The 16,538-nt window shown below is 43.7% G+C and overlaps 1 protein-coding gene across 1 annotated transcript; it reads left to right on the top strand.

Annotated features, from left to right (window-relative positions):
• The first annotated feature begins 7,364 nt into the window (after positions 1-7,364).
• Positions 7,365-14,472, top strand: LOC118311317 (kidney mitochondrial carrier protein 1). Its single transcript, XM_035635079.2, has 9 exons — positions 7,365-7,606; positions 7,726-7,873; positions 8,548-8,642; positions 8,894-8,979; positions 10,188-10,283; positions 10,371-10,495; positions 11,350-11,473; positions 12,549-12,629; positions 13,181-14,472. The coding sequence occupies exons 1-9, from the start codon at positions 7,543-7,545 to the stop codon at positions 13,220-13,222; spliced, it is 861 nt and encodes a 286-aa protein (XP_035490972.1). The 5' UTR covers positions 7,365-7,542; the 3' UTR covers positions 13,223-14,472.
• The last annotated feature ends 2,066 nt before the right edge of the window (positions 14,473-16,538 follow it).

The raw sequence follows: 16,538 nt of genomic DNA, 5'->3' as shown, positions 1-16,538 counted from the left end.
TCAAGGAGTGTTTAGTAAATCAATCACACCGTTGAATGTTACTCCGTGAACCTCGAGTGTTAGAATCAAAAAATCTTAGGACTTACATTTAAAAGGTGAGCAGACGAATGTGGTGGCAGCCTTGTGTACGGTACGTAATTCTGCATTGTGACGCTCAAACATCCAATTGAAGTAACAACAAAAAGATTGAATGTTTGAGAGGAGGGAAGCTTTCAATTGAATAGATGGAATGAACGAAACTGTTGCTTTGTGCAGGATTTAAGAGATCGTGACAGCTTGTTCCCACCTACAGTATAACACCATCATCATCTGTTTCCCACTGGTGATTCTGCAACCAGTTAATCACATCATCAGGTAAAACCCAATGGCGTTAAATTGCAGGAGAGTTGTGCGATTAATGTTATTCCCATTTCCACGCTTTATTCGTTTCGCACCCGGTCCAGAGTCAAACTGCCGACGTCACTGTCACCAGCCTGCTCCTCTTCAGCGTTGTCAGCTGGTCCTACTGTACCAGGCGTTAGCTGAGGGTTAAGGTCACCTGAAAAAGGGTCTTGGCCGAGTTCAGCTTTCCTCAGAGTTTCTATACAGTTTCGTCCATTTGACCAATTTTAAGAGAAGTTTCTATCACAGAGAGACCTTGCACCTGAAGCTCTCCGGAGGCCTTGGTGACAGGAAAACCTGCTGACGGGGCAGTAACCCCGAGGAGGGCAGATGATTGGTGGACGAGCAGAAATATCAACCAAAGGTAATCACACAAACACGCAACGCCATACCTCTAAATAGTGTTAAATATGAATCAATATGAGTACCTTGACAGCAGGAAGATTAACAAGTGGAGCATTGATGGATTTGCTTCAATGTCTAATGCAAATTCCTTATATGGTATCAAAGTTAAAAGTCAAACCATGGCTGCAGAAAAGAAATGATGCTTTGAAGTATAGGTCTGGAAAAACACTGTTATTTTTTGCGTCACTGTGATGCGAGTGAGCTCTGTATGAGTGATGCTCACCTCTCACACACAGTCTGGATGACGACTGGAGGAGCAGGCAGGCCGCAGGCTCACGTCCAGCCAATCAGAGTGCAGCATGTCGCATTCATCGTGGCAGTGATGAGTCCCTGCTCCCAGAGCTCGAGGGTGCGAGGAGCAGAGTGAAAGGGCCGGGCCATGGTAAACAACCAGGACACGCACACGCAAACGCACACACACACACACATACACACACACACACACACACACACACGCACACACAGAAACACACACACATACACACACACACACACACAAACACACACACTAACCATAGTAGACAAGCCTTCGCTTCACATTAAGTTCAGTGCTGCCCTTAGGATGGGGTAAAAATACTTCACCACAAAGCGTCGAACCAGAACAACACTAGTGTGTGTGTGTGTGTGTGTGTATACCTCAATTTGCACTATTTATCCTCTGCAAATAATCATTCTAATTGAGGAAATATAATAATCATAATCATACTGGGTTCCATTCAAAGCTGTCATGTAATCCTTTGTACCAAAATATTAACAGTAACTGAGTGATTTCCATTGCTCTCTAAGTCATTCTGTATGTATTATCTGAAGAAGAAAAGAAGGTTAAGACACAGGAGCGATGCGGCGTCCTCTATGTAGGACATGTGTTGTTGTCTAAATCCCCCGGCATGAAAATGCAGCTTGCGCCTTACACCCCCTCCTGACATCCAGATGTATCACACCATCAGTATATATCGCCGCTTTATGAGCTCAAAGGAACAGTTAGTGATTTTGGGAAATTCGTATTAATCTCTCCCTGGCTGAGAATGAGATGAGATGCCACACTAAATTTGTGTGATGAATAATGAAGTTGGAGCGATAAGCTTAGCTTAACATAAGAAGTGAAGGTAGAAAGAAAACAGCTGGATCTGTCCGAACATTACAATATCTGCCCGACGGCATGTCAAGTGTAAAAGCAGCAAACTACTAAAATAAGCTAGGATCATGTTTGTGCTATATTTATTTGCACTGTTTGGACTGTACTAGCTGTCAATCACGCTGTGTCCACGCTCCAATGCATACCGCGCTTAATCGTCTATATCTTAATGGGACCATAATATACAAAATGAACTTCCGAGGTATTGAAGAAGACTTTAAGCTAGTGATTGAGTGAGACCATGAACTCCTCAGGAAAATGTTTACTGATGTTATAAATCACTTTTCTCAGAGACTTCTAAAGAAACAGACTTCTTTTTTTTGCAACCAGGGAGTCGCCCCCTGCTGGTGACTCCAGAGAATACAGGCTTTCAGGCACTTTCGCATTGGCTTTGTTTTCTCGACCTTTGTGACTATGTCCATTTTTATACACAATCTATGGTGCTATGTTCTAAGTGAGCTGCCGGCTGCTTGTGCTTGCTTTCACATTAACTGACAGACATGAGAGTGGTATCAGTTTTTTTTAAAAATCTTTTTGGCAGAAAAAGCGAGAAACAGATTCTTAAAAGTAAGATTTACAGTTCACATCTTATGATTATGCTCCTATTAGCACAGTGTTATGTACAGTCACAGTCACATACATCCTGCATAACACATATCAGTCACGTTAATTTAATGTCATAGCTTACAGTACTGTCATACAGTAGAACAAACACACACACGCACACACTGGTGTATCAAGTGATGGGCAGTGACATTAGTACGATGTTCCTGCAGTCACTCATGGAGAGCACAAAACATGCCCTCCCTATTTAGCTGACACAAAAACATCACAATGCTCTTCGTACCAGAGGATAAAACAATCAAAGCTGCAAACACAAAAATTGTGTGGGTGTATTTTTTCTTTATGTGTGTATAACATGTGCCATGAAATTCCCCATTTTTCAAGCAGTGCAGATTTTTTCTCTTATGCCTCACGTTGGAAAGCATCGCAGATATTTCCCTGGTAGATCATCTCTGTGTTTCTAGACCGATACTTCTGGCGGGGGGACTGTGCACCACAAGTCATGTGGGCCCATACGCGTTTTTCTCATTTCCTCCTCCGAGACAACACAACTGTATTCTCCTTCCTTGTTTTGTGCGCCACCAAACACAGATATATCCCCTCCTCTTCTGTCCCAGGGTCTGTACTCGGGGTCCCTTTTTGACAAATCACCACATTAAATGTGGCCATTTTTAGGCGCACCCCACTTCCCTCCGCTTATTGGTTTCAGATAAAGCTGCGATATTTCCATTCATCTATTTCCGTCCGTCGATGCTGTGCCTAGTGTGCATGAGCTCACACACTCGCGCTGGCCTCGCACACCTCTTTCTCCCTGGTCGTTAATAACCCTACTGATGGACACACTGAGGTTAGTGACCCGTAGCCGACCCATTAATCAAACAATACAACTAGCATATGATCATAATAAATATGCCCCCAGATTAATGTTTTGCAGTCAGGGAAATAGACCCGCTCCTTCCCCAGAAGCTGAAGCCAGAAGGACAAATCTGACAGAAAACAGATAAGAGGAAGCTGAGGTATTTACACACGCGACACGTTCGTCCTACAGTGGAAATCTATGTTTTGACAAAGCAGAGCCACCGCTCAGGGAAACATGTCGTCCTCTATGTAGGCCGCCCCTGTGCTGTTCACTGTCCCTGTCTGTTCCACATCTTCACATAGTTATTCAATTATGTCCGTGTTTCCTAATTAGCTTCAAAGACAGACGAAGACTTCCTGCTGTCTGTGCCCACTCACTCAGCAGGGATTGATTGGTCTCCATGTAGAAGTGCTTGGGTCACCATCACATAGACTGAGCTGTTGGTTAGCACTGTCAATCAACTGTGCAATGGGCAACAACATTTGTCCTGCAATTGAAATTGTGTTGTTCTGACCTCTAGTGGCAAAAGTATAGAACTACAACAGGACACAATGGAGCCAGGCGCCTCCTCTGTTTGAACTGAAACTTATCTGATACACAGTCTATGATCTGATAAACCATAAACTTGAGAAGTAAAGTTTCATTTTTGAATGTTGTTCAGATCAGATGTTATTGAAGATTCTTTTAGACATGTGGGTCAAAAAGATATCTGAGACATGTGAGTTGTGTAACATTGATAGGTTCTCATGGTGAATCTTTACTGTGAATTTTCTTGGATTCATCTATAATGTTTGTGGTATTGAGTTTTGGTATCATAAACTTTAAATTTGTGGTGTTTCTTTCATTGTGTAGTTTCCTTGACATTTCTTTTGTGATTGCTAATTAAAAAAAATAAATGGCAAACAAACAGGCACAAAAATGCTTGCATGTCTGAGGACATATTTTACTGGTATTCTGTTTTGTGATCATCTACTGGGGGAAATGTTAATTGATTCTGTTATGCCCATCAATTAACAATGAAATGAAAGTTGCTTTTGTGTCCACGATAACAGGTTATCAGGTGTTGAGCATTGTTTTTGGTATCGCTGTATTTTATGGTGGTGGCAGAGACCAAGCCGGATATGAAAGGTAAATGCTCATGTGAAGACAAAGGAGTTGTTCTTGTAAATGTGTCGGTATAGTATATACTTCTATATATATATGCGTCTTTCACGATGCTGATTGGCTATTGTTAATGAATGATCTCAATATTTCTTTCAGGTATTGATACTGGTTCCTGTACAAAGTGTTTCATATAATTACTTTGCTTTTCTTATTGTTTTTATTCATATTTTGTCTGTTAACATGCAGGCGAAGCACAATTTGATCAGATGTGATACAGAAAGAGAGCTCAGTGTGGACAACAGCTTAAGACGCAGCTTAGTGACATCACAATATTCCCGATATATACATTTGTTATTACCCCGTACACCCTCTGCAAATGCACATTTAACAGAAGAAATGGCACGTAAACATAAAGATGTTGACATATTGATATTAATATGCATGAGCACACAGGGGCATATTGGCAAAATCATACATTAGTATAATGACATCACATTGTAATAGCATGAGGACATTGACGATAAACCATTGACATGATGACAGTGTGGTACAAAGGCATAGTTCTACGATGTTAACATATAATGTGATATCGGCAAGTTATATTGCCATTAAGACAAAATGACTTATTGATTTTAATGATTTAACGAGAGAGTGAAGAGGTACCGTACTGGTGGACTGAATATATGGGGAAAGCGGTGTGTTGACGGCACAGGTGCCAGGACCCCTGGTTATTAGAAAGTATTTAATAACTAAGGTAACAAAAAACAGACACTCACACTCACTGCTTGCTTTTAGTTAAGAGCTTCTTGGTGTCTTGGTTTAAATCACAGGTCGGTCAGTGATGTCCAGGATGACACAGTGTTTATTTTCAAACCATTCATTTAAACTCTGCGGCCTCCGATGACCTTGAGTTCATCCAAATGAGAGAGACTGTGGATGCGAGGCCTTGACTATTCGGCCCCTTCAGCACACAGCATCGGCATCAGTTATGACAGCAAGATACTGACCTCAACAGGGAGCATGGGGGACATCTGCACGCCTCAGTCTCGATGAGGCGTTCCAGTTTTCTGTCCACGAGGCCCCGCGGGGCAGATGCAGATGAAATACGGAACATTTTTCTGCATGACTGTGTTGGACATTTACAGCCCTCGACAAACGACGGTAAGGGTCAGAGCCCGACAGGTTCACCCTCACGCTCCTTTTGCACTCTCGCCTCTTGTGCTGCTGACTGAAGATGACTGAGGCAGAATATGGTCATTGTACACAGTCCCTGGCCTACTCGCCTTAAATGGCATGCGTCATTATTAAGGACAACTGTCCAACAAGCTGGGAACACTTAGGTTCTTGAAGATATATTAATCAGACAGGGAACAAATCTGTCAGTAATGCTCTTTCATTTCATTTCATTTTGTTTATGGGCTTTATAATCTACATTTCTTATTGTCTATTCCTCAAATTGATTAATTCTTTACAGCCTACTGTTGATGATATTTAAACTTTTCAACAAACATCAGGAAAAGCACTCACAAGTGCAATACAGAGGCTCCGTGTGGACGTCTGCTCTGCTTGAAAAGACTGAAGCGCATGTGAGCTGGAGATGTTCGTTGACCTCTGACCTCGCTACGGCGTGAGCAAAATAGAAGTTATATTTTCTCGCCAGGATCAGATGTCTCATTAACCTATGGCAGCACAGGGTTCTTGGAAACATTATAAATGATAAACTATACTTCTTTATACAATATGGCATATAATGGTAGGCTCATTTCTATGTGTTCCTCCAAGCTTATGATTATTTATGTTCTGGAGAGCTTATGAAAAATGTACAAAAGGGCATATCATAGGCTTGAGCTCTGTTTATCAGAAAAACACAGAGTTAGACAAATTTGTCGCCTTTGTCTCAGGTACCTCATTGATTACTGCAGCAAAAAATAAATTCCAAAATGGTGGTGTCAACAGGTCAAATGCCAGTACCGTTGTACATGTTGATATGTATTGTGGGAACCTGGACACAAGTGATGAAATTTGATATGTCTGTTCTCACATGTTCAAAGTTCTAGATTTACTGTAATATATCACATCCCACATTTTTTAAATTGATAGGTACGAAAGCCTATTGCTTTAAAGTTTAAAAGTGTAAAATTAAACACATGAATACTTCCAAGTGACATTTCCTATGAAACGTGCATCAACAAAAAGACAGTTAGGGTTGGAATTCATTCGAGCTCTTATGTCAAACATCCCATTATTAACCTGTGGTTTGGAACATTTGTTTATATATATGTATATATATATATATATGTGGGTATATATGCATGCCCTCCTTTCTGTTGGCGGGAATTTTTCTTTCTTACTATTACAGGCACACTATTCAGAATCATTCTTATAAATTTGAAAATGTGTAATTATAATATTGTCTTTAAAGATGCCAAAATCAACACTAGTTAAATACAATATTAGACAGTAAAAAAAGGTGCTCTTTGCAGTAGAGACAGCGTTAACAATCACTAGTCTTCAACACCCTTGTGATCTTAAGTAAGGGTCAATGAATTTCTATATGAACTTTTCGTATCATATCAAACAAAACAATTCAGGAGAATGTGTTGATGAATTACTGATAGAGAGACGTACGAATATAGAAAACTACATTTACATCGAATTTCAGATTGTTTTGCCAATTATTTATCCAGTTTATGTATCAGCTTGTGACTGTACCCAAATGTTTCCATGTGAAACTTCTTATTTTTTTTTCTGTCTGCTGCTTCCACAGAATCCTTTCAGAAATGAAAATGTTTTTCTTGCGAGGAAATGCACAATCAACCTCGTTTACGATATTAGCTCCTCTCTGCCGTCTGGCACGGTTGCTCGGCAACAGGCCGTGGGCGGGGAGCGGAAAGGCGCCGAGGGGCGGAGCTTCGTCCAAGACCGGCCGCAGGAGGAGGAGGGCGGTGACGCGGCGCTGAGCTCCTCACACGCCGGTAGTGACTGACACCAGACGGCGGTGTAACTGCGGACCGTGTACTGGCGCTAGGTCTGCCTCCTGGAGTTGCCCCCCCCCCCGAAGACTCGGCGGACGGCTGGAGAGGGAAAAGGAAAAATGTCCAACGTCAACTGGCAGCCGTTTGTTTTCGGCGGGCTCGCCTCTATGACGGCGGAGTGCGGTGAGTGACGTGTGCGGCGGCGGCGGGGAGGCCGAATGATGATGCTCTCAGTGTCCTGCGTGTGTGTGTGGGCTCTACGGTCTGACGAGGCCGCTTTGTCTCTCTCGCGCCGTCCGCAGGCACCTTCCCCATCGACCTGGCGAAGACGCGTCTCCAAGTCCAAGGCCAAGTGGGCGACAGCAAGTACCGAGAGATCCGCTACAGGGGCATGCTGCACGCCATGGCCCGCATCGTGCGGGAGGAGGGGCCGCGCGCGCTGTACTCGGGGTGGGTACAGTGTGTGTGTGTGTGTGTGTGTGTGTGTGTGTGTGTGTGTGTGTGTGTGTTGTGGTCTCCACGTCTTTGCCCCCTTCGCAAACTTTGTATCAACTATCTAAGGCCTGACGACCGTTGTAGGATCATACTCCTTCTGTACTTTGTATTTCTTACAAATTATTGCACTTCCTTTTTTTCTCTTTTTTTTGCACACTTCCTTGTTTGCATCAGCCATCGTCCCCCCTTTGCATGCCTGACACTACACAGTGTGTGTGGGGGGGTCTGGGTAGAGCTGCCACAGTCAATCGATTAGTTATCGACTACTTAATTGACTATTTTGATAATTTGTTTGAATGTCAAAATTGTCATTTTTGAGTTGAGTTCAGCTTCTCAAATGTGAATATGTTCTGGTTCATTTGCTTCCTGAATATATTTGGTGTGTGGACAAAACAAAACATGAGCTTTGTGGTTTGGGAAACAAAAACAAAAGACATTGTTCACCATTTCATGGACCAATCAACTAATCGATTAATCGAGAAAATAATCGTTAGTTGCAGCCCTAGATCTGTTCCTGTCTCAGGGACTTATTCTTTTCTTGTGTGCTGGGACATCTGTGTGTGTGTGTCTTCAGAGCCCACGGAGCCACTGTTGTTATCTGGTAATAAAAATACACGTGACTTTTACAGAATCGCTCCGGCCATTCTGCGCCAGGCCTCCTATGGGACCATCAAAATTGGCACATACCAGAGTTTCAAGCGGATGCTGGTTGATCGGCCAGAGGGTGAGTCCCAGTGTCTCTCTCTCTCTTTCTCATTACTGCTCACGTTCAACACATGCACATTCCTGTTGAAGGGTACAGGGGGAGGCACAGATGCCTTTTATGTGACCTAGTCAAACAGGTCTCCCTAGTTCCACGCTAATAGCTCGCTGTGACCATTTGCGCTTCTGTGAATCACTGTAAAGTTAAGGACAGACTTTGTTTGATGCACAGTATCAAATGACTGTCCACCCACCGCTCCTCTCCCCTTTCAGACGAGACGTTGCTGACTAATGTGGCGTGCGGCGTTCTCTCCGGCGTCATCTCCTCCTCCATTGCCAACCCCACGGACGTGCTCAAGGTAGCTCGGCATTTTGCACACATACACACACACACACACACGAGGAATGCATTTGGTCCGTGTTGTTCCCCTAATAAGACGGCCGTCAAAAACCAGTAGAGGAGGTCTGGTGATGTTTCGCAACCGCCAGCAGCATTTAGGTGTGCAGAAAAACACGGCAGCTGTCTTTCAACTTTGCTGTCGATGTCCTGTTACACGGCTATAATTACCCTTATGTAGGACAGTACAAGTACTTATAATTTATAACTTAATATTTTCTTTCTCAAAAAGTCTTAACAGTTCCAGGCTGTAGGCTTTTGGTAGCGTGCCTAGTAGAGGGAAGGGCATCGCGGTGCTTTCAGGAACCCACTTGTGGATTATTTATAGGCCGGAGCCCCAAAGGCTTAACATAGTGTTCTGCAAACGATATGAGTGCATAAATGTGATGCGTGTGTGTGCGCAGCAAGCACATGCCTATCTGCTCTCATAATGGTTTTCGAGGTTTCTTCTTGCGACACCCTTGTTAGGATAATAAGCTGTTTTCAATTCACACAAACTTTTCCCCAGAGTTTGCCGTTCACATATTGAGAACGCAGCAGGAGTTTGTCCCCACAATCACAATAGGAACGTTTCTAGAACATTCAGGCGAGGGCTTTGACCTTTTAGCGCACGGTGAATCTTCTGCAGATTTTCCCGCCGTCTTCTGACACGGGCTCACTGGGATATCTACGGGGAAATTTTACTTTGGCGGCTTTGCAGGAAAAGTTCCCAGAAATGTCTGTAGCAACATTCGTGGACATCTCCATAAAATTTCAGGAAAATTGACAGACTTCAGTGCATGTCTGAACGCAGCTACACAGTGTGTATTAGGGGTTAACAGACTAATAGATGTGGGTTGGAACATTTTCATCTTCCGCTCTAGCTGTGGCCGCCAAGTCACCACAGAGATGGACAGGAAACCAAGGCTGATCTGTTGACGGCAGCCATTAGAAAATAATAGAATTCCAGGAAGCAAGGAAAGACAAAAAGCTTCAGGACACCGAGCTGACCCCCTCTTCGTGGTGTAGTGGGATATTGACTAGTACGCATGTGTGCTTGGTAGGTTCACCAGCAGTCTGCACAGTCTGCGTGGCTTGCTGCTGAAATGCCGACGGCATTCCACGCCGGCTGCGCATTCTTCATTGTCTCGAGTTCAAGTTTGTGGACGTTGCCTCCCTCCTCTCTCCCAGATCCGCATGCAGGCTCAGGGAAATGTGATCCAGGGCAGTATGATGGGCAACTTCATCAACATCTACCAGCAGGAGGGGACAAGAGGGCTGTGGAAGGTACAGAAAAACACTGGATTAGTCTTAACACATTGCCCTCGTGGGTAAACATTAATGTTACCATCTCCTCCCCTCTCTCGGGATCAGGGCGTCTCTCTGACGGCTCAGAGGGCAGCCATCGTGGTCGGTGTCGAGCTGCCGGTCTATGACATCACCAAGAAGCATCTGATCCTGTCGGGTTACATGGGGGACACCGTGTACACTCACTTCTTGTAAGTTTGCCACCTAACCTGCTGCACATCTCCTCGTTTCGCTCTCTTGTGGGATGTTATCCATGGCTGGAAAGGGCTTGACATATACGCAAATGTGGATCCAGGCAAGAAGAAAGGACAGTCACATACAGGCCAATAATACACTTCTAGTCACAATGTTATAGTTAGAAAGGGATTAAACAAAACAGAAGTTTCAGTTATAGTTATGTATCAGTTAGTCTTAAGTTTGTCCAGTGTGTAAATTTGCTATTCCTGCTCAGAATCACCTGCAGAATCACAAATGCTAGTCTAGAATCGCACCAACTTCCTCTTCGAAAGAGGTGGAATTAACGCTCTCCGCTAACCCAAATGTTCACCTCCCCTTGGCGGCTCACATTCTGCATTTGCAGCAGAGTGCAGTGCTTTATTTGAGACAATGTTCAGCAGTGGAAGCATTTGCCATCTCAAAATAATGCTGTATTTCTGGATATTGGAGGACTCGGGCGCAGGGCGGCAACATTTGTATTTCAGCCAACAAAGGCTTAGGTGCGTAGTTATCGCAGCAGATGACGTGTGAATATTTGGACATTCCGGCGCTTTGTATAATTATCCGTTTGGAGAAAATGGCACTTACTGTATACAAATGAAACTACCATTAAATATTTCTAATGCCCAATAGTTCTTCAACCCCACGGGCTTTTAACTCAAGTTTGTGACATTTTCAGCCTTGTAGGAAGCAATGGTGTTTATTGTAATTTGTTGCAGCAGCACACAAACACACACGCACGCACACACACACACCATGGAAATTGATGTTAAACACCAAGGATACAACCATGGGACAAAAAGACTCTGTGCTTTGTGGCCCCCGATAGGTCCAGCTTTGTGTGCGGTCTGGCCGGGGCTCTGGCCTCGAACCCAGTCGACGTTGTCCGGACGCGTTTGATGAACCAGAGAGGAGTAGCTCTGTACCAGGGTACACTGGACTGTTTACTGCAGGTCAGTCGGAAAAAATAGACATCACGCAATATAGATGGTTTTGGTAGACGTTCACAGGAAGTATCTTTGTGATTTGTACAAATATTTTGACATAAAAGCAGCCGACTGTGTCAAACTAATTACGTGGATGTGGATTTTAAAATTGAATGTCATAAAAAAGTCTAATGTTAAAAATTGACGGGCCTTCAATTTAAAACAGAGCCAAATATGAGAATGTATAATATTGTCACATTGACCCACAAGATTTACTTTAAAAATAATATCTGTTGATCTTCAGTCTGACATTTGAGTTCACTTTGACTATTGTAATATAAAACAGTGAAACAATGGTCATTTTAATTATTAATAACTGAATATTTTAGAAAGCATTACATTTGATTTCCAAAAGTATGTAACAACCTTGTGTATTAGATATTTAGATGTCACAATCAGCAGTGCAATGCCACGAACTAATGTGTTCGTTTAGATTTTTTGGCTCGATCAATGATTAAATCTTTTGATACAATATACATGTAGCAATTAGAGCTCGACCAATATGTATTTTTGGGGGGCTATGCCGATATCGATATTATGGAGTACAACATTTCCGATACCAATACATCGGCTTATATATGTATATTTGAATCTTTCAATGATCCCTGAGATTTCGCTATCAAAACTTTATGACAAAGTCATTTATTTGAGACTTTATGTTTTAATTTAACCATAAACTTTACTATAAATAACTAAAAATAAATTTTAAAAAACACAAATACAACCAAATATATCGAACTTGAATTAAGATTAAAAAAAACATCATTTATTTGACTTAAAATGTAAACAAATAAATGCACATTTTAGAGCCGGACCAATATATCGGTGGGGCCCTAAACATATCGATATGTCTGTGAAAGGCTAATATTAGTCGATATCATCGGCAAACCCATATGTCGGGCGGGCTCTAGTAGCAATGTTGAATCTCTATATTAAACCGTAGTGTCCCAGTTAAAAAAAGAACAACAGGCAACTCGGGAACAATTATCAAAAGGAAAACGAGACAAAGTGGGTTTTTAACACATTTGTTTTATCTCTTCAGACGTGGCGCTCCGAGGGCTTCATGGCCCTCTACAAGGGCTTCTTTCCCAACTGGCTCCGCCTGGGACCTTGGAATATCATTGTATCCTTTAACCGTCTCATTAGCGCACCCGTCTGTTTACATATATCCTCGGTGATGCAATGTCGTCTTGGCTGGAGAAATCCGCCGGGAAAAGTAGTAACTTCTTTAACGTTGTCGGTGACGTACTGCATTCCATGCCGTGCTTCGGTGGTGGACATCTTAGCTTAATGCTGGCTAACTTTGTTATGTAACGTTGTGACATGCTGCCTCAGTACCCCATTGCCCCTAGTTAGGGAGGATGTAAGTGGGGCCCCTCAGTGTGGGGTTAGGGGGAAGAAAGGTGGGGAGAGTGAACTCTTATCAGAGTCTTTCTGCAAAGGCCAAGATCTGATTAAAAAATGACTGAGCAGGGGAAAGCACATGCACATCATGCTCCCAGCAGGCCTTAAAGATGAAATGATATAATTGACTTGTTACAGCAGGGGATGCTGAGGAGACGAGGGGACGGTAACAAAGGAGGCTTTGAGCTGATGTGCAAAAAAACGGCAACATTTTTGCTCCAAAACATTTTCCCCCTCTCCACCGCCTGTGTTCCTTTACTCACTGCCCAGTTCTTCCTCACGTACGAGCAGCTGAAGAACATCAACGTGTGATCCGCGGAACGGCCGGCCGAACCGAGAAGAGACTTGTGTTGGCACGTGCTCCGAGACGAGCTGAGAGGACCAAAATCGGGGATGGCTGGGACGAGGGCTGGTTTCTTCATGAAACCGCCGACGGGAGGTTCACGTCGACTCCCCCATGTTAGGGCCTTGGACGAGAAAATTTGCCCGATTCCCGTTTGGACCGTGTCTCCCCAAAAGTCTGGGAGGGACCGTGACACAAACAACTATCCATATTTGACGTTTTAAGTTGCCAAAATGCTACTTAGGGCTTAATCCAGATTGAAATCCGATAACGGCCCCCTCGGATCCACTTCGAGGCAACTTTTTACGACGCACCAGTAGTGCGAGACAGTTGTTTATTTCAGTCAAAAGCCGTTTTTAAAATTGGCTCCGCTGTCACGAGGAAGTCTTTAAGGCGGTCTCCGAATGGAGTGCCTTAACGTGTTGGCACAAGCCGTCCAAGCCTGAGTTGCAAAACGACTGAGAATGTGGGATAGCAACTGACGACTGCAGTGGTTGTCCCCCCTTTTTGAAAAGAAAACACGTCCGCGAGTCAACAAACTCGGATGAGGATCGGGTGTCTTCTCTTTTTTAAATTTTTTTTGTTGTTGATATTTATAACATATTTCTAAATTGACCAATGGGTGTTTGGAAAGGTGAACTGATTCAATATTCGCCGAGTTGCCACCGAGTATTTACAGTGTCGAACCCAGAATACATTACTGTGTACTTTGTGATAAATAACAGTTACATAAACAGCCTGAAAAACCAATGTGGGTCCTCAGATGTCACATGCCCAAATATGGCAAGAAGCGGTCCCAGCAAGGGGCAGACGGTGAATAAAACCACGGGCCCCCCGTGTTCCTGTGTTTTCATATACGCTGCTGCAAGAACTTAATACAGCACAGACACGTATGTAAGCCCGCTTATTATACCTCGCACAAATTAGAGGTGCGTCGTTCGGTGTGTATCACCTGCAGGCGCTTAAATCCACTGCACGCGATCCACAGTTAACCCCAGGTATATATTGTCTTACACTTTATTTGCTCACGGCGTACTTATCTGTGTGCTTTTGTTGGTAGGAATGGAAATGTGGGTCTGGCTTGTTATGTGTCAGCTGCTGCTGCTGCTGCCAAAGTGTGAGCCAGCGTCATTTTTTTTTTTTTCATACATTTGATGCTGATGCAACTGCTGCTCTGTGGCAAATGTTTATTTGAAATAAAAGAGAAGAAACCCCAGTACGTCGAGTTGTTGTGCACTGTTTTTCGCCCACAGCGTGGCGCTGTTGAGCTTCAGTCGTTCCCTAAACCAGACCTCGACCCAGTTGAAACCTATTAGCTGTTTTTTTTTTTTTTTTTTCTTTTTTGGAGTCTTGTTAAATTCCCCAGTCCTCAACTTCGAGGCCAACGAATCTGGAGCAGTTGTGTTGTTTCTGAGGGATCGCCTGGCTTCTTTCAAACACACATGTTCGCCACAAACAACGACTTATGAATTATTCAGGGGGGGGGTCTAAGATGTAATTGTTATTTTATTTCTGTTGGTAAATTCCCAGTTTTCCCGCTTAGGAGCTTGTTTGGAGGGGGATGGCAGGAGCTCGAGGGAACTCTCCGTCTCTGTGCCTTGTTCTTTTATTTAGGAAGCGCCGTCATGGGACTCATTACTTGTGTGAGGACTGTTTATTGTTGTCTCTGCCACTTCTCAGCCACCATGAGTCCCATGGCCGTGTTATTGTCGTGCGGCTGCATTGAATAACTCCAATTCCAAAAACAATACCACACAACGGCATGAGGGCGAGAGACGAGGGTCTGGGTGCTGGTGTGAGTGTACAGTATACACACAGCACATATTGCTGAAGGGCGCTTTCCTTTGCAGCTGGCATCTACTGTATTTCAAATCAGGCCACAAACACATCCCCACATTGTCCATGAGGCAAGATGGGAAAAAAAGGAAATAAGAATAAAGTGGCTTGTGCCAGGATTTGGCATCTCTAAGTTGGCATCGTAGCCTGCTTGCCTGGCATCACATCCCTGGCATCCCAGGCCTCCACGAGCTGGACAAGTAAGGCCATGGGGGACTCCAGCAGTCACAGACATGCTGCATTATGGGGCATTATTTGCTGCCTGCCCCCAAGGGTGCGAGGGGGGGGCTCGCTCTATTGTATTCCCGGGATCAGAGTGAGCTTTTTGTGTCGGAGGGATAAGGCTCCCGTCTGCTCCAAACACCCTGCCCTTTTTTTTCCCCGCTATCTCTCGTTGATTTTTTGTTCTTTCAGCTGTTTCTCAGATGAAACAACGCCGCTCGCTGCAGCACACGCGAGAATAAACGGATAAATGGACGCGCGGATGGAAATGTAGACAAGGAGACTATCATAGTCTGCTGATCCCTTTTGGAACAAGGGCTGTGCTTGCTTCTGGGCTGCACAGTGCTGACAAAGAGAAGCATAAGATCACAGGCCTGTTGCCATTTCTTGTTGCTCAGTATTGTAGTTTGAGATGTGGGCTGAGATACGCTTCTCTTGCTCGGCCTTTTGAAAGGTGCTGAGAAAATGCCTGGGTGCTTAGTTTGAGTAAAATAAAATGCTTTTTTTCTTTAACTGGAAACACATTGTTTACGGGCCAAGGATATCAGAATACCTTGCTTGGGAAGCCGTGTCAAACATTGTTCTATACCGGAGGAGAAAAAGTGCAGCCTTCTGCGATTTTGAGAACTGTGCCTGTAGTGGATATCTTAAGATTTATTTTGATGAATAGTACAGTCGCGTCTGGTCTGCGAACAAACCAGCTGACAGAACGAGGATTTCAAACGAGCGGAGGCGATGGATCCCGCAGAGATGTTCAATGATGCTTCAGGAACAAGACAAAACAACAGTGGTGATTCAGCAGCACATATTTTAGAAATAGAGAAATCCCTGCGGAAAGATTAAAGAGTATTGGTGGGATGGCAAGAGGATGATAAGAAAGGGGGGGAAAACTACATTTTATATGATTGGTATTAAGTGAATACAATTTGGAAAAATGCTTGTTTTCACTGTCTGTCTAAGATCAAGATGAGAAGACTGACGCATACAAAAACTGTACACAAACGACAATTTACTGTTTTATGAGAAGTCTTTGTTACTTTTGGATGAAATCAGACACCCTTCCCATCTTAGATGCTAAATTAAGATGGACAGCTGCTGGCTGTCGCTCCATAATTAATGTACAGACATGAGCTGTGTCAATCACATCATCCAACTCTCATCCCCCCAAACTAGTCATCTCACAGTAGAGAAATCACAGAGACTCGATAGTGTCCTTCCCGATTCAGT

The sequence above is a fragment of the Scophthalmus maximus genome, chromosome 5 (assembly GCF_022379125.1).
Source record: "Scophthalmus maximus strain ysfricsl-2021 chromosome 5, ASM2237912v1, whole genome shotgun sequence".
NCBI classification, from domain to species: Eukaryota; Metazoa; Chordata; class Actinopteri; order Pleuronectiformes; family Scophthalmidae; genus Scophthalmus; species Scophthalmus maximus.
The sequence above is the reverse complement of the archived record's forward strand: the minus strand, read 5'-3'. Positions and strand labels throughout refer to the sequence as shown.

Bases quoted from the DNA above. Each gene is read 5' to 3' on its own strand.
- LOC118311317 (XM_035635079.2), top strand. From the start codon at position 7,543: ATGTCCAACGTCAACTGGCAGCCGTTTGTTTTCGGCGGGCTCGCCTCT. The intron at 8,980-10,187 runs GTAGCTCGGCAT...CCTCTCTCCCAG, and splicing joins ACCCCACGGACGTGCTCAAG to ATCCGCATGCAGGCTCAGGG. The intron at 10,496-11,349 runs GTAAGTTTGCCA...GGCCCCCGATAG, and splicing joins ACCGTGTACACTCACTTCTT to GTCCAGCTTTGTGTGCGGTC.